At 40.3% G+C, this 22,552-nt stretch overlaps 2 protein-coding genes across 3 annotated transcripts in view; both read left to right on the top strand.

The window, feature by feature from the left end:
* The window catches only part of LOC133560924 (uncharacterized), a 42,517-nt gene extending 28,243 nt beyond the window's left edge, over positions 1 to 14,274 (top strand). For both annotated transcript variants that reach the window (XM_061913967.1, XM_061913966.1), the window contains exons 15-19: positions 5,031 to 5,182; positions 8,507 to 8,764; positions 8,847 to 9,000; positions 12,023 to 12,155; positions 14,141 to 14,274. In XM_061913967.1, the coding sequence (XP_061769951.1) occupies positions 5,031 to 5,182; positions 8,507 to 8,764; positions 8,847 to 9,000; positions 12,023 to 12,155; positions 14,141 to 14,259 (816 nt within the window). In that variant the 3' untranslated portion in view covers positions 14,260 to 14,274. The remainder of the gene's footprint in view (positions 1 to 5,030; positions 5,183 to 8,506; positions 8,765 to 8,846; positions 9,001 to 12,022; positions 12,156 to 14,140) is intronic.
* A 7,062-nt stretch (positions 14,275 to 21,336) lies between these two features.
* Positions 21,337 to 22,552, top strand: part of krr1 (KRR1 small subunit processome component homolog) — a 28,385-nt gene continuing 27,169 nt past the window's right edge. Inside the window, exon 1 of the mRNA XM_061913969.1 lies at positions 21,337 to 21,771. Within this exon, the coding sequence (XP_061769953.1) occupies positions 21,356 to 21,771 (416 nt within the window). The 5' untranslated portion in view covers positions 21,337 to 21,355. The remainder of the gene's footprint in view (positions 21,772 to 22,552) is intronic.

Here is a 22,552-nt window from a genome sequence, read left to right as displayed (position 1 = left end):
CAATCAAACAATGTACTAATATGAGCCACCTCAAGAAACTCTTCAAACTTAATGTTTACAAAGTACAAAAAAGAAGAATCAATATAAACATTCTGAATTTATTCACCCATTCATTCTTTCATTCTCAAAATAATCTTACTTATCTCATCGTATGAAATAAAACTTCAACAATTATTAATTTATTTATATTTACTTAATTACTTATGGAGAATATTGTGAAGACATTGAGAACAGGAAGTGAACAAACGTTTTAGCAACTGTTATGTAAAAGAAAATGGGGAGGATTAAATAAGCTCTGCTTCTTCCTACTCCTTTTTGAACATGTTAAGAGGAACTGGAAATTGTGATGTATCATGTTGTATGCTTTCATGTTCCAAATAAACTCATACTCACTCATAAGTGAGCTTCTTCCCGCTGTACGAAGTGACTTAAGTGAGCTTCTTCCTGCTGTACGAAGTGACCTAAGTAAGCTTCTTCCTGTTGTACGAAGTGACCTAAGTGAGCTTCTTCCTGTTGTACGAAGTGACCTAAGTGAGCTTCTTCCTGCAGTAAGAAGTGAACTAAGTGAGCTTCTTCCTGCTGTACGAAGTGACCTAAGTGAGCTTCTTCCTGATGTAAGAAGTGAACTAAGTGAGCTTCTTCCCCGCTGTACAAAGTGACCTAAGTGAGCTTCTTCCTGCTAAAGAAGTGACTTAAGTGAGTTTCTTCCCGCTGTAGGAAGAGGGAGCTTCTTCCCGCTGTAAGAAGTGACCTAAGTAAGTTTCTTCCCGCTGTAAGAAGTGACCTAAGTGAGCTTCTTCCCACAGTAAGAAGAGTGAGTTTCTTGCCACTGTAAGAAGTGACCTGAGTGAGTTTCTCCCCACTGTAAGAAGTGACCTAAGTGAGTTTCTTCCCGCTGTAAGAAGTGACTTAAGTAAGCTTCTTCCTGCTGTAAGAAGTGTGAGTTTCTTCCCTCTGTAGGAAGAGGGAGCTTCTTCCCGCTGTAATAAGTGACCTAAGTGAGCTTCTTCCCACAGTAAGAGTGAGTTTCTTCCCTCTGTAAGAAGTGACCTAAGTGAGTTTCTTCCTGCTGTAAGAAGTGACCTTTATGAGTTCCTTCCCTCTGTATGAGGTGAGCTTCTTCCCACTGGTGACCTAAGTGAGTTTCTTCCCGCTGTAAGAAGTGACCTAAGTGAGCTTCTACCCGCTGTAAGAAGTGACCTAAGTGAGCTTCTTCCCTGCTGTAAGAAGTGACCTAAGTGAGCTTCTTCCCGCTGTAAGAAGTAAGCTTCTTCCCTCTGTAAGAAGTGACCTAAGTCAGTGTCTTCCTGCTGCAGGAAGTGATCTAAGTGAGCTTTCCTGCTGTACGAAGTGACCTAAGGGAGCTTCTTCCCCGCTGTACGAAGTTACCTAAGTGAGCTTCTTCCCTGCTGTAAGAAGTGACTTAAGTGAGCCACTTCCCGCTGTAAGAAGCTTCTTCCCTGCTGTAAGAAATGACCTAAGTGAGCTACATCCCGCTGTAAGAAGTGACCTAAGTCAGTTTCTTCCTGCTGTAAAAAGTGACCTAAGTGAGCTTCTTCCCTGCTGTACGAAGTGACTTACGGGAGCTTCGTCCCCGCCGTACGAAGTGACCTAAGGGAGCTTCGTCCCCGCCGTACGAAGTGACCTAAGGGAGCTTCTTCCCCGCTGTACGAAGTTACCTAAGTGAGCTTCTTCCCTGCTGTAAGAAGTGACCTAAGTGAGCCACTTCCCGCTGTAAGAAGCTTCTTCCCTGCTGTAAGAAATGACCTAAGTGAACTACTTCCCACTGTAAGAAGTGACCTAAGTCAGTTTCTTCCTGCTGTAAGAAGTGACCTAAGTGAGCTTCTTCCCTGCTGTACGAAGTGACCTAAGGGAGCTTCGTCCCCGCCGTACGAAGTGACCTAAGTGAGCTTCTTCCTCCTGTACTGCAAGTTTTGTATTCCAGCTATGTCACTTTGTTGGAAGTCCCCTAAAACCAAACTTTCACTAGCTGGAAACAAGGAGACTTTCACTTGTTTGCAGTATTTTTACTCCCGTTGATTCAACCATTTTCTCTTTGTAGGCTGGGCAAAGTTATTAATTCTTCTTATCATGGAGACATGGAAATTATATATTTTTTAAATCTTTTATTTCAATAACAAAAAATACTCTCGAAATAACTGTGTGTGTGTCGGGAAAATATGTATTTGTATTTCTTTTTGTGATACATTGTTACACGGGACAGTGCACATTAAAATAGCAGTAGAGTGGAAAAACAAGTTTCCTCTAATTTGAAGCTATTATCATATATATCTGATTTATGACACCAGAAGACTTCCAAATTTTCCTGCTAAATAAATATGATCGAATAATATCAATATCATGCAGATTCCTGCAACATTTTGAGAGATAATGACATGACGTAGAGGAAGAACCACAGATCCCTTCCCCTTCGACAACAATGCTAATAAAGCAGACTTTGTGAGAGTCAACAACGATTACTTTGGGACAAATTATGATCCAGAACCTTATATTTTTGAGCCCGAACAAAAAGAGGATGACTAAGTTTTATAAGTCGACTGATGGATGTAGTGAAGTGAATGATATTTATATAGCGCTTTTTCTCTAGTGACTCAAAGCGCTTTACATAGTGAAATCTAGTATCTAAGTTACATTTAAACCAGTGTGGGTGGCACTGGGAGCAGGTGGGTAAAGTGTCTTGCCCAAGGACACAACGGCAGTGACTAGGATGGCGGAAGCGGGGATTGAACCTGCAACCCTTAAGTTGCTGGTACGGCCACTCTACCGCCTGTCGATATCACGATCCACTCTTCCCCCACTCGTGAACAAGACTCCGAGGTACTTGAACTCCTCCACTTGGGGCATGGTCTCCTCCCCAACCCGGAGGTGACATTCCACCCTTTTCCGGGCGAGAACAATGGACTCGGACTTGGAGGTGCTGATTCTCATCCCAGTCGCTTCACACTCTGCTGCGAACCGATCCAGTGAGAGCTGAAGATCATGGCCAGATGAAGCCATCAGGACTTCATCTATTTGGTCCATAAAATATTTTTTGCAAATCAATAATTTTAATAATGTGCAGTGTGTTTCAACCTTTTTTGGTATGTAAAAGGTATGTAACCTTTAAACCTAAAATGTACAAAAGGCAAGTCCCGCTAGGAAAAGGCACTGAAGCATAGGGATGGCTATGCAAAACAAAAGTAAAACTGAACTGGCTGCAAAGTAAACAAAAACAGAATGCTGGACGACAGCAAAAACTTACTGCGTGTGGAGCGGAGACAGCGTCCGCAAAGTACATCCTTACATGACATGACAATCAACAGTGTCCCCACAATGAAGGATAGTGTACGCACAACTTAAATAGTCTTGATTGCGAAAACAAAGCTGGTGCCGGCAATAGAACTCAAAGTAAGGCGTGACGCTGCTCCAGGAGAACACCAACAAAACAGGAAGGGTCACCAAATTAACAGCGCAAGACATAAACTAAAGCACTACACACAGAAAACAACAACAAACTCAAAATAAGGCATGACAACCTGTTTGAGTTGTATTTTTTTAACCTTTTCTACTGTTTGTGTACCTTCGTCTTATTTTTAATGAAAAAAATGTGCCTTAGCTCAAAAGAGGTTGAAAAATACTGGTCTATATTACATGTAATGGTGGTTCTTTAGTCAAAATGTTGCAGAGATGATGACTTACAGATCATCTACAAGTCGCTTTCTGACAGTCACTTCAGGATGCGTTGTTTCGTGGGCGGTCTTATTTATGTGCCTCCACTTTGACAGCGTCATCTCCCCGCTATCTATGTTGTAGCGATATGGTGTTCAAGTACGGGAGTGGAAGAAGTGTCAAAAGATGGCACTAACTGTTTTAATGACATTTGGACTTTAATCAATTACGGAGCGGCATCTCCTCATCCGCCGGAAATGTGTCCCGCGAAAAACCGTCCGACTGGAACGCTCAAATAACTAAAGTTTCTTGGGTGAATAATGTAAACTCAGCACACCGGTATCTTTTAGTTCTTTAATGGCAGATATAAGTAAGAACTTTACACTACTTTGTATTAGAAATGGCAACAGCGGAGGGTGAATGTCCCATAACAAGAAGAGAAAAAGAAGAAGCTTCTCGACTACGGGGTCGTCATCGACTACGGGGTCTCCACGGACTACAAAGGCGGATGCGCGCAATTTTTCAGGACTTATGCAGATCCCAAATACACATCAGCAGATACAAGAAGGTAAGAAAAGTTGCTTTTGCATAATATAACAAAACAAAATGCCAAATAATGTCTTACCTTATACACACACCATAATAATACTCCTATGTTGAAGCACAGTACAATCCATCAAGCGGAGCGGCTTTATGGCTTACCAAAGTCGTACTAAAACATTTTGATAGAATTTTGAGCGCCGCGTGTATTTTTCTATCATTTTTAATAGAGCATTGAAAATGTTGGTTGTTGCTCACTCGAGTCATATTGCAGTCTATGCGTATCTATTAAGTTTGACTGCCATCTACTGGTCACACTTATCATTGATTGAAACTTTTATTAGTAGATTACACAGTACAGTACATATTCCATACAACTGACCACTAAATGGTAACACCCAAATACGTTTTTCAACTTGTTTACGTCGGGTTCCACGTTATCAATTCATGGTAAATCATTTCACCATGTACCAAATAAGAGCTTCAAGGTCGGTAAGCAAAACCAGAGTTATTCCGTACATTAGGCACATCGGGTTATAAGGCGCACTGTTGAGTTTTGAGGGGGGGGGGAAGTTTTTACGTGTGCCTAATAGTATGGAAAATACAATACTTCTGATAATACAACACGTCTGCAGGATTTTAAGATTCTTTGGATTTTCAAGTGACTAAAGGTGTAGATGCGTATTGAAAGAAGTAAGAGTTTCTAAGTGTCCTATGTTATTTGAGAAAAATGACGGCCCAGTTGAACCATTTTATTGCTTTGATTCCCTCATTGGCAGGACTTCCTGGGTTGTTTAACACATGCAGTTTTTGTTTCCCAGGTGAACAAAACTCACATTGAGTTCCAGAACACCCTGACGGTGACGCTGAGCAAGGAAAAAGCCATCAGTCGCAGGGACCTGAAAGTCGTGTGGAAGTGCGTCTACCCCTTGCACTACGTCCGACAGGCCCACGTGGGCATTGACCTGAAGTGGTGAGTTGACCCTGCTTAGACTACCAAAACATGGAGAGAGTGAACCAACTTGCTAGCAAACATGGCGCTCTGTAGTCAGGCGACGGCCTTTTCAACTATCATTGAGGGGATCGTCTGGCTATACTGCAGGGGTGTCAAAAGTACGGCCCGCGAACAGGTTCTATACGGCCCGCGGGATGAGGAGGAACCACAGATCCCTTCCCCATCAACAACAATCCCAATCAAGCAGACTTTGAGAGTCAACAACGATTAATTTGGGACAAATAATGATCCAGAACCATATATTTTTGAGCCCGTACAAAAAGAGGATGAATACATTTTAGAAGTCGACTGATGGATGTAGCTTTATTGTGACACTGTAACATTAGCAGCATTGCTAGGTGCTAAACATACAAACCATAATAAAACACACTGTAATATTTCCACTCTCGCTGGGATGCCGACCGACGGGACGCTCACATAATTCCGTTTAGATGAAAATTAAATCGCATTCCTCACAAAGGGTTGATAAAAAGTTGTCACAACAGCTTAAGCTAGCATTAGCCCACTGCTGTCCATGCGCCGCTAAAATAGTCTGTCTGCATTAGGGCTTATAATAACAATATCGCTCATGTTTGGTTAAATTTCAGGTCATGACATGTAAATGGAGTATTATTGACGCTTTCTGGACGTTTTTCGAGAGTATGAGAGGACCCCAGAGGTGTCAAATGTACAGCCCGAGGGCAAGGTCAGGCCCACGAACAGGTTCTATCCGGCCTGCGGGATGAGTTTGCTAAGTATAAAAATGAACCTTAAATTTTTGACGAAAAGAAACTGCCGTTTCTAAATGTGTCCACTGGATGTCGTAATAGCAATTCTTTGCATCATTGAAGATGATGCTACATATATACAAAATAAACTACATGATGTTAGTACATCAGTCGAGGAAGATGATCAAACTAAATAATTAACATACTGTAATTTGATTTTGATATAATTTGTTTTATCTAGATAGATGAGATGACTGGTGAATATTATCACATCATTTATTCAGAAAATATAAATAACGAAAAATATTCAATCAATCAATGTTTATTTATATAGCCCTAAATCACAAGTGTCTCAAAGGAAAAATGCGTCTGGGACCGGAATATCTATTATTAGGAACACTAATACAAAACCTCACAATAATGTCTGATTGAATGCTAAAGACTGCCTTAAAAAACAGAATGGAATTAAAATAGTTTTTACTGAATGAGACACCCAGAATGTACATGTAAATAAAGAATGTAGGATTTACAATATTAACTATGAAGGATAAAACACTGAATATTGACATGAACATATAACATATTTTACAATCAAGCGAAAATGCAACAACCGGCAAAATATGAATCAAAGGGTAAAAATAACCCACCTAAAATCTGTCATATCTAATATATCACTAAGCTTTAGAACTTTGTTGTAAACATCTACTTCCGTGTCTATCCCTGACACCCGCATTTCAGGCTGGCCACTCTGTGGAAACGCTCCCCACCCACACTGCTTGGTGCTGTGACTTACATGACCATAGTAACTAATTAGATTACTATAGTAACTAATAAGATGACCATAGTAACTAGTATATCAGAAAGCGCAGATTACAACCATTGAAATACTTAGTATAGTCGATCATCAGAAAACATCACTGCACATCATAATGGCAGCTACACTTTCCATCTTAGAGATCTAAAAAAAATATTTGGGAATGTTCGGCGGGCCAGATTGAAAAGCTTGACGGGCCGCATGTGGCCCCCGGGCCTTAATATGCCCAGGTCTGTTCTAGCACATTTGCTGCAATGTCTCTATCAATGTTGTCCTGGCTAGCAGTCCCTCTGTTAAAATACTTAGGTTAAGTGTGTCTCACTTTACTAGCTTCGTCGTAGCATGTTGCTTTTTTAGCTGTTTCCGCAGACTTTAATTGCTGTTTTGGGCAGTAGATATGATCTTTGATCTAAGACACAACTTACATTTAACTAAAATGTTATTTTGTTTGTGCTCGACAAAACAAAAGTAGTTAGAATCAGGCATGTGATTTTTCCGTCTAAAGTCGGAATTCCGGCTTTTTTAATCTCGGGGGGAAAAATAAATTTCTCGTACATATTGACCAATTAACTACGGCATTATAGAAGTTATATTACGCCGTAGTTGATTGGTCGATATGATCCTTGTGACCAATCAAGACATCTGTTATGAATAATGACGTTATTACCGCCATTTTCCAAATGTAAACGATGTCGGTTCTCGAGAGAAAGGACGCTTCACGAGTAAAAGAAATTGATAAACATGTCAAAAATAAGTTTTGATGGGACTGGATGGAAAGGGAAATCACTGATACTGTTGGGAAAAAGGAAGTTACGGTTTGTTCGGCGATTTTATTCGGAAAATCGATCGTCCCGAAAAAGTTTTGTGCATGTGGTGTCATGATAATGACTATGGATCACGAGGTTTCAAGGCTTTGGAAGTACATGCGAAACGCCAAAAACATAAACAACTGGAAGCAAGGAAAACAAACTTTTCACTGGCTGGTACTTTTGGATGTCAACCGAAAGTGAGCAAATTTTACGGACCTCATCCTTTGTTTACATCGACAACTGCCGCAGACATCGAGAGGAAAGATCCACCCAAACAACCCACTTCAGTTGCAGACAGGGTAGTTAATAATGAGGTAAGCTAAAAAATATTTGCTTGCGAAATACGCATGTTTGTTTTAAATATTAACCAATTATTGCTTTGCGTTATATAAATGGGTTTTTCTAAAAATATAATGCCACGTGAAAATATATTATGAAATTACAGAAATTCAAAGAGTCGCATTATTGATTCCAGTTAATAATTTATTTGAAATAAATTTGCATATAATACTATTTTGTAATATTAGGTTCTTATGTAGTCTCATGTTGGGGAAAGCTCATGTTAGGGCTCTCCAAGCAAGTAAATGTGTGAAGTGAACTGAAGTAATGTGGTAATACTGTAAATTATACTGTAGATAATAACACTTATCAATGTGACACCTGTGGATGTGAAATGAACACAAGATGTAAATATTAGTGACTAAATACTGTTGGGACTGAACCATATACAGTGATTCATCAGGATAATTGGGGTATGTATGTTCTATTAATGATGTTTTCATGTCTTTAAACACAAAAATATTTTCTTCAAATGGTGCTGTCTTTGTTAATTTTAGCATGTTAAATTGGTGAAAAACCAGAAGCTTCCTACTAGGTACCACCGAAAATAACGGCGTTAGTCCCAACACTGGTCCTAAGATTGTTACTTTCCAAAGTCCTCCTTGTATTGCAGGCTCTCCGCCTTCTCTCTGGTGGAGTTCAACGCTTCTCTGCAGCTTGGCTTGACCATGAGCCTCTTCAGCGACGTGTCCTACAGCAGCAGTTTTCGAAACTCTGTCGGCATGGAGCCGGAGGACACGCTCTTCTTCCAGGTGGCCCTGGACACCAACAACTCCTTTGCCTCTGACGTCCGGGTGCACGTGGAGTCCTGCTGGGCCACGGAGAGCCCCGACCCACTGGAGGACCTTCAAGGCATCTTCCTCCAGGACGGGTGAGGGGGAAATGACGTCTCTGTGCCCAGAGTATGATCCAATGGCTGTCCAACCACTTGGATGTTCCTTCTTCGTCCGCAGTTGTGCCGTGGACGGGACTTTCCGCTGGCTCTCTGCTAACGGCCTGGCTCAGAAAAGCAGGTTCAGCATGCAGATGTTCCACATGCCCAAAGAACTGCCTCTCTTTTTCCACTGCTTGGCCACCGTATGCGGGCATCAGGAGAAGTGTACCAAGGTGAAGCCCGTCCATCAGCGCACTAGTTGAAACACTAGAATATTTGATGGACCTGCTATCCGTGCTCTGAACCTCTGACGCTAAAAAGCTAGCATAAAACCGAAGCAGGCTAAAATTTGATGAAAACAATTCTAGCACAAACGTTAGCTTGCTTATTGTGTCATAATAACGTTGGAGAAGTTAGCATACGTCTAACATGGCGCCAAGTATCAAAAGCCATAATGTTTAGGTTTAATCAAACAAATATAAAGGTAGCGTATAATGTTAACATGCTAACATTAGCATTTTAAAATGGCAACAGTTGGTATACTTAAAAGATGGAGACAATTTAAAAAATCCATGAATTTTTGGTTTAATTGATCAAAATTAGATAAAATGCTAACATCGTTAGTTTGTTAGTGTTGGCATGATAACAAAAAAAAATAGCAAACTTATTAGATGGCTCCAAGCATTAAAATTTGAAAATTAGATGTAAAATTAGATAAGCATGAATAAAATGTTGGCATGCTAACTTTAGCATGTCATAATGGGAACAGTTAGCATACTTGCAAGATGGAGACAAGTTAAAAGACTCCATGAATTTTTGGTTTGAATCATCAAAATTTGATAAAATGCTCGCATATAATGTTAGCATGTTATAATGGGAACAGATAGATAGATAATACTTTATTGATTAAATTAAAAACAGTTAACATACAAGATGTAGACATGTCTAAAAATCCATGAGTCTTTGGTTTAAGTGATTTAAAATGAGATAAAATGCTAAAATCAATGTTAGCTTGCTAACGTTGGCATGATAACCGGAAAAGTTAACAAACTTCTTTGATGGCTCCAAGTATAAAAAGCCTTAATTTAAAAAAAGATTTTCTTAAATACAATTCGACAAAAAGCTGATATAAAATGCTAATGTTAGCATGTTATAACGGCAACAGTACAACAATCCATGAATTTTACTTGCTAACATAGGATACATTGGTTTACGTCCAGGATGGCGCCAAGCATCAACATCCATGATTTTTAGGATTAAACGTAAAGAAATGAGCAAACATGCTAGTATCACAGTAAGTGTTAGCATGCTACCACTAGCATCCTAGCACATGACCAGATAAGAGGAAATAACCAAAGTGACAAGGCCGTTCTATAATATTCCTGCACCATGTCTAATATATATATATTTTTATATAAGGAAAAAAAGCTTAAGGATTATAATGCTAATAGCATGATAGCATCTGGCAAAGCAGCATGTTCTCAACATTTAGACGTTGGAATCGCTTCGGAACCGATTAAACTGAATAAAGTTAAAATACTAATGATTGTCACACACACTCACACGAGATGTGTATCCTCTGCTGTACGAAGTGACCTACGTGAGCTTCTTCCGTGCTGTAAGAAGTAAGCTTTTTCCCTCTGTGCGAAGTGACCTAAGTGAGTTTATTCCGCGCTGTACGAAGTGACCTACGTGTGCTTCATCCCGCTGTTAGACGTGACCTAAGAGAGCATCTTCCCGCTGTAAGAAGTGACCTAAGTGAGCTTCTTCCCACTGTAAGAAGTGACCTAAGTGAGCTTCTTCCCGCTGTAAGAAGTGACCTAAGTGAGCTTCTTCCCGCTGTAAGAAGTGACCTAAGTGAGCTTCTTCCCGCTGTAAGAAGTGACCTAAGTGACCTTCCTCCCGCTGTAAGAAGTGACCTAAGTGTGCTTCTTCCCGCTGTTAGACGTGACATTAGTGAGCTTATTCCCGCTGTAAGAAGTGAGCTTCTTCCCGCTGTAAGAAGTGACCTAAGTGAGCTTCTTCCCGCTGTAAGAAGTGACCTAAGTGAGCTTCTTCCCGCTGTAAGAAGTGACCTAAGTGAGCTTCTTCCCACTGTAAGAAGTGACCTAAGTGAGCTTCTTCCCCCTGTAATAAGTGACCTAAGTGAGCTAATTCCGCGCTGTACGAAGTGACCTAAGGGTGCTTCTTCCCACTGTAAGAAGTGACCTAAGTGTGCTTCTTCCCGCTGTTAGACGTGACCTTAGTGAGCTTCTTCCCGCTGTAAGAAGTGACCTAAGTGAGCTTCTTCCCGCTGTAAGAAGTGACCTAAGTGAGCTTCTTCCCGCTGTAAGAAGTGACCTAAGTGTGCTTCTTCCCGCTGTTAGACGTGACCTTAGTGAACTTCTTCCCGCTGTAAGAAGTGACCTAAGTGAGCTTCTTCCCGCTGTAAGAAGTGACCTAAGTGAGCTTCTTCCCGCTGTAAGACGTGACCTAAGTGAGCTTCTTCCCGCTGTAAGAAGTGACCTAAGTGAGCCTATTCCGTGCTGTACGAAGTGACCTAAGTGTGCTTCTTCCCACTGTTAGAAGTGACCTAAGGGAGCTTCTTCCCGCTGTAAGAAGTGACCTAAGTGAGCTTATTCCTCGCTGTAAGAAGTGACCTAAGTGAGCTTCTTCCCGCTGTAAGAAGTGACCTAAGTGAGCTTCTTCCCACTGTTAGAAGTGACCTAAGTGTGCTTCTTTGTGCTGTACGAAGTGACTTAAGTGAGCCTCTTCCCTGCTGTTAGAAGTGACCTAAGAGAGCTTCTTCCGCTTCACCCTTGGTGAGGGGAGCAGTAAGCAGCAGCGGTGGCTGCGCCCGGGAATCATTTTTGGTGATTTAACCCCTCCAATTCCAACCCTTGATGCCAAGTGTCAAGCAGGGAGGTAATTGGTCCCATTTTTATAGTCTTTGGTATGACTCGGCCAGGTTAATGCTATTTACAAGTAGCATTAACCTCACCTCACTTTGCGGTTCTTTGAGAGAATCCACCAGTGAGTCTTTTTTTCCCCTAGTTACGTCACCATGGTAACACAATATGTTTCAAAAATTAGAGAGCGCTGTAGCCACCATTTAAACCTTTCCAACGCTATAAGATTTTCCGGGGTTTTTGCCTGGTTCATCCCGTTTTAAAGACAGCAGAATAAGTACAGAAGAAGAGAGGAGGGTAAGTCTAAGCCACGTTGTTACGGCCCGCTCCGCGTAACCAATCCTGCCTTATTCCGTCCTACATGTAGAACTGCACCGGCCACCAGCGCACCCAGAGAGCCATCAAGCAGATCGCCGACCGGCGGTGGAAACGAGCCGCGGTGGTGTCCGCCGGACCCCTGGTGGTCAGCCGGGGGAGGTCAGGAGTGCGAGAGCCTTCCTGTGAGTTTGCATTTCTGCCTCGTTAAATGTGCAAACAACTCTTAATTAGCAGCAGCTCAGGAAGATAACTGCGGCTGTAGGCACCCACCTTCATGCTTACACCACACGGCAGTAGCTGCATTTAAAGTAGATTTAAAAAATTATTCAGCTGTATTAATGCTGACTCTGCATTTGTGGCACCATTGCGACATTGGTTTTATTGCTGCTGTGTTGGTGAGAGGACGCTACAGCATGTTTTACTTCCCACTTTCTCATGCACTCCACATCATTCAATTAATAAAACAAGTTTCATTTAACCTCTAAAGGCTTAGGTGGCCACATGTGTGGACAGCACCTTTTAGCTCGTATTTCCAAAATTATGTACACTACTGAATTTGAGTCTTATGGCCACATGTGTGGACAGCACCTTTTAGCTCGTATTTCCAAAATTATGTACACTACTGAATTTGAGTCTTATGGCCACATTTGTGGACACTAATACTGCCACCAGGTGATGTCAGAAGAGTACAACATACAATGGAATTTGGGAAAAAATGTGTAAAAATAAAATGATGTGGCGGGCCAGAAGTGGGCTGAAAAACATATGTATCACTTATGATACATTGGGTGTTTTAGGGTTAATGATCCGCGAAACCATGTCTTAATACCTCAAAAGGCTTTGGTGGCCACGTGCGTGGACAGCACCTTTTAGCTCTTATTTCCAAAATTTTGTACACTACTGAATTGGGGTCTTATGGCCACTTATGTGGGCACTTATACTGGCATCTGGTGCTGTCAGAAGAGTATAACATACAATGGAATTCAATTTTTTTTTTATAAAAATTAGCATGTCACTACACACGAAGTACATCATATCAAAAGATGATTTTTAGTCTTTATTCTAATTAGGGTCCAATAAGCCCAAATAGCAAAGATACATTTTAAAAAAGCATGTAAACAAATAGCTTGGGCCTTAAGAGGTTAAAGGGCAACTACACCTTTTTATTTATTTTTTTTGCCGATCGTTCACAATCCGTACGTAAGACGACACGTTTTTCTTTTGTTATGCATTTTTAAGTCATAAAATATGGCAAGTAACAAGTGGTTACACTGCCATACAGATAATGAGAGTACATTGCACCCCATGAAGTCTTTCAAAGAATCATCCAAAAAGTGCCAATATGTGACCTAAATATTAACACGTATTAGTGATATTGTTATTATAAGTTAACTAGCTTATGCTGCTATATTGACATATTGAGCTGCTGCATCGCCTCAGAGTTAGTAAAAGTTAATTCAAGATAATAAATCATGTCTCTCACCTGGATAGTAGAAGGATGTGGACATGAACATACGTATTGGTCAACTTTGACATCCAACTTTAGACCCAGAGATGGCCAGGCCAGAAAGACAGGTACATTTTTATTTTTTTATTTTTTTTTACCCTTTGTGAGAATTATGATGAATTGTTCATGTAAATTGGAAGATACAAACATCCCATCAGTATTTATCCCAATGAGAGAAGACATTGTACAGTAGGTGATTGTTTTATTATGTTTGTTGTTGTTCTTCAAGTCTGAAATGATTAGTAGTGTTGTTGGGAAAGGGAGCTCTGAAATTAGTACACCGCTGTATGCTTCAAATGATCTAAATACATAAATATTAAATGTTATTATGAATATTACTACATCATATACTGTATATACTTACAGTGTGTATATAAAACCTTGATGGAGATTTTTAGAATACTTTATAGGCAGAATGGAGCGACTATTATTGGCTCCTTTGTTAGCTGACTTTTGCTAGAGTTTAATTACGATTTAGAATGCATAAACAAAGAAAAACGTGTGTTCTTGTTTTACATAAGAATGATAGACAAAAAGGTTTGGGTCAATAAAGACCTCAAGACGTGTAGCTTGAGCGCGAGGCGAGCCTAACGTAAACATGACTTCATGAACTATTATTGGATGTCCTTGCATTGGTGACATGTCGCTGTGTCTTTGCAGGGATGCAGCACATGACCATGATCTTCGTTGTCGTGGGATCGGTCAGCATTTTGGGAGTAACGTTCTTGTCCGTGAGTGCAACCAAAGCCATCATGTCCTTCTATGAACGACGGAAATAAAGCCTTTTATTTGTACATGCTGTCATTGATTTTCGGCCCAGGTTCATTCGCTAATAAAAAACTTTTATGTAACATCAATATAGGGCTTGACAATAATGATCATTTTATAATATTTAAATCAGGGAGGACCACTTTTTCACTTTCCAAACTTTGAGACCAAAAAGGAAATTGAAAGTTAAGATGAGGTTGTTAATGGTGTACCACAGGGTAGTGTCATCAGTCCACTTCTGTTGAATGTGATGAGTAATGCTGTATGAATATGCTGATGATGCAACTATTTGGGTCGGGTGAGGCGTGCGAAAGATCCTGGTCTTGTGACAAACATAATTAAAGAAGCAGTATGTATATAGAACAGTGGACATGTCACTGGGGATTTCAACTCTCTCCCAGGAAGTGAGGACTATACAGTGGGGCAAAAAAGTATTTAGTCAGCCACCGATTGTGCAAGTTCTCCCACTTAAAATGATGACAGAGGTCTGTAATTTTCATCATAGGTACACTTCAACTGTGAGAGACAGAATGTGACAAAAAAAAATCCAGGAATTCACATTGTAGGAATTTTAAAGAATTTATTTGTAAATTATGGTGGAAAATAAGTCTTTGGTCAACCATTCAAAGCTCTCACTGCTGGAAGGAGGTTTTGGCTCAAAATCTCACGATACATGGCCCCATTCATTCTTTCCTTAACACGGATCAATCGTCCTGTCCCCTTAGCAGAAAAACAGCCCCAAAGCATGATGTTTCCACGCCCATGCTTCACAGTAGGTATGGTGTTCTTGGGATGCAACTCAGTATTCTTCCTCCAAACACGAGTTGAGTTTATACCAAAATGGATACATGGATGATACAGCAGAAGATTGGGAGAATGTCATGTGGTCAGATTGAACCAAAATAGAACTTTTTGAAAAATGTTATAGGCGCAAAGTTCAAAAGCCAGCATCTGTGATGGTATGGGAGTGTATTAGTGCCCAAAGCATGGGTAACTTACACATCTGTTCAGGCACCATTAATGCTGAAAGGTACATACAGGTTTTGTAACAACATATGTTGTCATCCAAGCAACGTTATCATGGATGCCCCTGCTTATTTCAGCAAGACAAGTGTTACAACAGTGTGGTTTTGTAAAAAAAAAGAGTGCGGGTACTTTCCTTGCCCGCCTGCAGTCCAGACCTGTCTCCCATCGAAAATGTGCGGGGCATTATGAAGCGTAAAATATGACAGCGGAGACCCCAGACTGTTGAACGACTGAAGCTCTACATGAAACACAGTGGTGAACATGCCCTTTCCCAACTACTTTGGCACATGTTGCAGCCATGAAATTTTAAGTTAATTATTATTTACAAAAAAAAAAGTTTTTGAGTTTGAACATCAAATATCTTGTCTTTGTAGTGCATTCAATTGAATGTGGGTTAAAAAGGATTTGCAAATCATTGTATTCCGTTTATGTTTACATCTAACACAGTTTCCCAACTCATATGGAAACGGGGTTTGTGTATATACACACACACACACACACATATATATGTGTGTGTGTGTATGTATGTGTTTGTGTGTATAAATATCTATCCATCTATATATACTGTATATATATATATATAGACATATAGATATTTATACACACACACATACATATATACACACACATGTATTTACATATATACATATGTATAAATATATTTGTGTGTGTGTATTATACACCTAAATGCGTGGTATCATCCATAACTAATGTAAAGCATCCAAACAACAGAAGAACACGTGATGATTACATTTTAGCAGAATTGTAGATACAACAAGTGGATTAATAATCCATTTTTACATGTTGTCCCTCATAGTTCTGACAAAATAATAGAATAATAAATGACACAATACGTTACTGCATTCGTCAGCAGACTAATTAGGTGCCTTTGTTTGTTTGCATACGACTAAAATACAAATTGTCTAGTATGTTCACTATTTTATTTAAGGACAAAATTGTTCTACCATTGCCATAAGAGTCTTATGTTTAATGTACCGTAAGATTTTTAGTTAAAGCCAATAATGCCATTTTTTGTGGCAGTAACGGGAACTATTGGTATCGGGACAACCATAATACACACACACATATATTCATACATACATATATATATATATTAGGGGTGGGCCAATTAATGCGTTTATTACGAGTTAACTCATCAATCTATTAACGCCGACAATTATTTTATCGCACATTTGCGTATGTTATTTACATGCTTTTATTTTCTTAACGCCTTTTCTTAACAAGATGGCGTCGCTCTGATAAGCTTCGGCTTCGAGGGACTCTTGGTAAAGATGGAACATTTGGCAAAATACTGGACAATTCTTCAAGTTTCATGGCTGGCTTACAGCGTGGTCACTCCGGGATCACTTACGACCGCCAGACAATTCTGAATGTGGATAGATCGGGCCGTTTTGGACTGAATGACGCGTGCTTGCTAGACCGGCTAGCTAGCATGGGAATACTTTGCCGGCTACATCCAGCGGCCTGTGAAGCAGCGGAGTATATGTGTTGTCTGTCTATTTATGAATAATGCAGACGAGGAGTGTTGGCTGAGTTCTTAATGTTTGCTTTCAGAGCGTGCATATCACAACATACAAGATGCCGTCATGGCGACACAACCTATACCGGGCTACCGCGCATGCTCGTCACTCCTGTTGCATGCTGGGTAGGGTAGTTCTTTTTTCCCCTGGCTCATAACATCACAATATAGTACCATCTATATGCGTTCAGTTTATCAAAGCACCAAGCAAACAATCGGAAAATTCCCATCATATCAATTCCTAGATATGGTCATAATTATTCTAAGTGCACTACGCAGAATAAACACAACATTATTAATATTGCTACTACGGATAATTTGATTAAAAATTCCCTAAAACAGCCCACTACCTATAATATAGGTTTTTTAAACATAAGATCCCTGAAATAAAAAAAAATGTTTCTGCTGTTACCTCAGAAATTGCCTGTTCAGATGTTATGATTGTGGCTCAGAGATTTGTATGTAGATTATATTTATTTTCCATAACAGGATAACTTAAATACCCTGGCAGTGGCAATTAGCTTAAATGTTTTTATTTACATTTTTTGAGTTGATTTTCATAAAATATGCTATTTAACTGCTACTGTTTAACAAGGACTGACTTAAATTGTGTTTACACAACAAATGTTTTGGCGCTTTTGTTCATGTGGGAGAATATTTCAATAAAGGTGCACTACACACTACTTTTGAATTCATTATTGGGCTTAGCGTATAAAATGCAGTTAATCGCGATTAATCGGACAAATAGTGTGATTAAATTTGATTAAAAATTGTAATCGATGCCCAGCCCTACTATATATATATATATATATATATATACGGCTGGGCAGCGCTTAAAGAGCTGCAGCCTGCCACAGTAGCCCCCACTCCATCCCCTCTGTTGCAAGTCTCGAGTTGTATGTTCTAATATGTGTAAATTCTTTGCTATGGAGATTTTTTTCTTACCTAGGAGCCCAGTCTATATTGTATTTTTTTACTTATCCTCCTCCAGCGTTTACCTTTTTCCCCATCTTTTGCCGGGCGCCTTGTGGTGACTCATCAGCGTTCCTGTTTTGTAACCTTGTACATTGTTGGTTTGTCTAATCTTGGACGGGTTTGTGCTGACCATACCATACTAATGACTCTTTTTATGACAGCCATTTTCTGATATACTGTAAACCTGTTGTTTTATAATGCTTTTCCCATGAAAACCAAATTAATAAGTATTTCCCTTTAAAATATGTGCAATCCCATGAATTCATTTACGTGAACCCGACTTAAACATGTTCAAAAACTTATTCGGGTGTTACCATTTAATGGTCAATCGTACGGAATATGAAATGTTCAGTGCAATTTACTAATAAAAGTTTCAATCAATAAATAAATCAAAGGAAATCCTATTCGATATGTAATTTGAGCCCTCAACCACTAGATGCCACCAGAGTACCATGTTGATATTAGAACAAAGCAGAATACCTGCATACCACTTGTATGCAATAAAAAAAACATGTTAGTGAGTTGGTAGTGACTTTGTGTGAATGTGGTTACATATAATATTTTGCTCATGCATGCGTAAATGGTAAATAAACAGAATACAATGATTTGCAAATCCTTTTCAACTTATATTCAATTGAATAGACTGCAAAGACAAAATATTTAACATTGGAACTGGAAAACTTTATTTTTTGCAAATATTAGCCCATTTGGAATGTGCTGCCTGCAATATGTTTTTTAAAAAAGCTGGCACAAGTGGCAAAAAAGACTGAGAAAGTTATGGAATGCTCACCAAACGCTTATTTTGGAACATCCCACAGGTGAACAGGCTAATTGGGAACAGGTGGGTGCCATGATTGGGTATAAAAGCAGCTTCCATGAAATGCTCAGTCATTCACAAACAAGGATGGTGCGTGGGTTACCACTTTGTGAACTAATGCGTGAGCAAAATCCCCAACAGTTTAAGAACAACATTTCTCAAGCAGTTATTGCAAATAATTTAGGGATTTCACCATATACGGTCCGAAATACCATCAAAAGGTTCATAGAATCTGGAAAAATCACTGCATGTAAGCGATGATATTACGAACCTTCGATCTCTCAGGCGGTACTGCATCAAAAACCGTCATCAGCTTGTAAAGGATATCACCACATAGGCACAGGAAAATTTCAGAAAACCACAGTCAGTAAGTATAGTTTTTCGCTACATCTGTAAGTGCAAGTTAAAACTCTACAATAGAAAGCGAAAGCCATTTGTCAACAACACCCAGTTGATCAATGATGGACTGATGCAAAGTGGAAAAGTTTTCTCTGGTCTGATGAGTCGACATTTCAAATTGATTTTTGGAAACTGTGGATGTCAAGTCCTCCGGACCAAAGAAGAAAAGAACCATCCGGATTGTTCTAGGCGCAAAGTTCAAAAGCCAGCATCTGTGAAGGTATGGGGGTGTATTAATGCCTAAGGCATGGGTAACTTACACATCTGTGAAGGCACCATTAATGCTGAATGGTCCATACAGGTTTTGGAGCAACATATGTTGCCATCCAAGCAACGTTTTGATGGACGCCCCTGCTTATTTCAGCAGGACAATGCCAAGCCACGTGTTACAACAGCGTGGCTTTGTAGTAAAAGAGTGCGGGTACTAGACTGGCCTGCCGGTCTCGTATCGAAAATGCGTGGCGCATAATAAAGCCTAAAATACCACAACGCAGACCCCGGACTGTTGAACAACTTTAGCTGTACATCAAGCAAGAATGGGAAGGAATTCCACCTGAAAAACTTCAAAAATTGGTCTCTTTAATTCCCAAACGTTTACTGGAGTGTTGTTAAAAGGAAAGGCCATGTAACACAGTGGTAAAAAAAAATGCCCCTATGACAAATTTTTTGCAATGTGTTGCTGCCATTTATAATGATTTTTTAACACAAAAAAAATATTTCTCAGTGTAAACATTAAATATCTTGTATTTGCAGTGTATTTAATTGAATCTACAGTGGGGCAAAAAAGTATTTAATCAGCCACCGATTGTGCAAGTTCTCCCACTTAAAATGATGACAGAGGTCTGTAATTTTCATCATAGGTACACTTCAACTGTGAGAGACAGAATGTGGGGGGAAAAAATCCAGGAATTCACATTGTAGGAATTTTAAATAATTTTTTTGTAAATTATGGTGGGAAATAAGTATTTGGTCGACCATTCAAAGCTCTCACTGATGGAAGGAGGTTTTGGCTCAAAATCTCACGATACATGGCCCTATTCATTCTTTCCTTAACATGGATCAATCGTCCTGTCCCCTTAGCAGAAAAACAGCCCCTAAGCATGTTTCCACCCCCATGCTTCACAGTAGGTTTGGTGTTCTTGGGATGCAACTCAGTATTCTTCTTCCTCCAAACACGACGAGTTGAGTTTATATCAAAAAGTTCTATTATGGTTTCATCTGACCACATGACATGCTCCCAATCCTCTGCTGTATCATCCATGTGCTCTCTGGCAAATTTCAGACAGGCTTAGACATGCACTGGCTTAAGCAGGGGGACACGTCTGGCACTGCAGGATTTGATTCCCTGTCAGCGTAGTGTGTTACTGATGGTAACCTTTGTTACTTTGGTCCCAGCTCTCTGCAGGTCATTCACCAGGTCCCCCCGTGTGGTTCTGGGATTTTTGCTCACCGTTCTCATGATCATTTTGACCCCACGGGATGAGATCTTGCGTGGAGCCCCAGATCGAGGGAGATTATCAGTGGTCTTGTATGTCTTCCATTTTCTGATAATTGCTCCCACAGTTGATTTTTTCACACCAAGCTGCTTGCCTATTGTGGATTCACTCTTCCCAGTCTGGTGCAGGTCTACAATGATTTTACCGGTGTCCTTCGACAGGTCTTTGGTCTTGGCCATAGTGGAGTTTGGAGTCCGACTGTTTGAGGCGTCATTTATACAGATAACGGGTTCAAACAAGTGGCATTAATATAGGTAACGAGTGGAGGACAGAAGAGCTTCTTAAAGAAGAAGTTACAGGTCTGTGAGAGCCCGAGATCTTCCTTGTTTGAAGTGACCAAATACTTATTTTACACCATAATTTACAAATAAATTATTTAAAATTCCTACAATGTGAATTCCTGGATTTTTTTTCACATTCTGTCTCTCACAGTTGAAGTGTACCTATGATGAAAATTACAGACCTCTGTCATTATTTTAAGTGGGAGAACTTGCACAATCGGTGGCTGACTAAATACTCTTTTGTCCCACTGTAAATTGAAACGGATTTGCAAATCATTGTATTTTGTTTGTATTTATTTTTTGATACAAATAAAATTATTGAATTTGATGACCTAATGAACCCTTTTGGATTAGTTCATGAATACAACCATCTCTATTTGTGAAAATTAACTGAATACTGACGTCATCGGGCTTGTGTCGAGCCCCTCCCCCTCTCCTCTCCAAATGAGCGTGATTGGCGTCGTGGCTTAAGTGGGCGTGGCTAAAACAGCAGCGTTTCTAATTGGCTGAGGGTTGAGTCCAATTAGCGCCAATCGTGGGAGTCTCACCTTCACCTTGAAAAGTTCAAGTCCAATGCCCACCATGGACTTTAGGAGAAATTTCCAGCCTTGGGGAGACTACCTGGGATTATCTGATGTGGTCCGAGAGATAATGGCTGACAACAAAACCCCGCCGTCACAACCGGAAGCTGCGTCTACTTCACGGACATATGCTCGGGGTGCGTTTTTTTGGAACATGTGCGCTCAAAGATGGGGAATTAGTCCGAGATGCGTTGCGTCTCCTCCGACGTCGTGCACCTGGAGACCAGAACTTTGTCCGCACTACGACCTTCCAGGCGCAGGAGGCTTTAATGGTCGCAGGAGGTACTTGAACGCACCACCGCGCATGATGTGCGCCTTCTGCGAGCACAACGGGGAGTCCGAGGCGGTCTACAGGTCTCACTGGCTGAAGACGCTCTCCGGGGACGTGGCCTGCCCTTACCTGCGCAGGTACGTGTGTCCTCTCTGTGGAGCTTCCGGCGACAAAACGCACACTAAACGCTTCTGTCCGGAAGTGGGCACCAACTACAAGTCTGTCTACGTCCAGAACCAACTCTGAGCTTCTTGTTTGCTTCCATCACAAAACCATTTCTTTGTTGGAATACTTCTCTGTTATTGCTTTTAAAACATGAGAGGATAAGTATTTTATTTGTTGAAAACAAAACACTACTGTGAAATTGTTATTTTACCGTATTTCCTTGAATTGCCGCCGGGGCGCTAATTCATTTAAAGCCTCTTCTCACTCATGCGCTTACCAAAGGCATGCGGTAAAAGTAAGCATGCGCTAATTGTTTTAAAACCTCTTCTCACTCCGGCACTTACCAAAGGCATGCAGTAAAAATGTGAGTGTGATGTAAGCTTGGACCTTAAAGGCCTACTGAAACCCACTACTACCCACCACGCAGTCTGATAGTTTATATATCAATGATGAAATATTAACATTGCAACACATGCCAATACGGCCTTTTTAGTTTACTAAATTGTAATTTTAAACTTCCCTGGAGTTTCATCTTCAAAATGTCGTGTAATGATGACGTGTACGCAAGACGTCACGGGTTTTTAGGAAGTATGAGCACTGCGCACACACACAGCTAAAAGTCGTCTGCTTTAACGGCATAATTACACAGTATTTTGGACATCTATGTTGCTGAATCTTTTGCAATTTGTTCAATTAATATTGGAGAAGTCACAGTAGAAAGATGGAGTTGGGAAGCTTTAGCCTTTAGCCACA

This window comes from Nerophis ophidion, linkage group LG10 (genome assembly GCF_033978795.1).
Source record: "Nerophis ophidion isolate RoL-2023_Sa linkage group LG10, RoL_Noph_v1.0, whole genome shotgun sequence".
In the NCBI taxonomy this organism is placed as follows: domain Eukaryota; kingdom Metazoa; phylum Chordata; class Actinopteri; order Syngnathiformes; family Syngnathidae; genus Nerophis; species Nerophis ophidion.
This window is presented reverse-complemented; position numbering and strand designations above follow the sequence as displayed.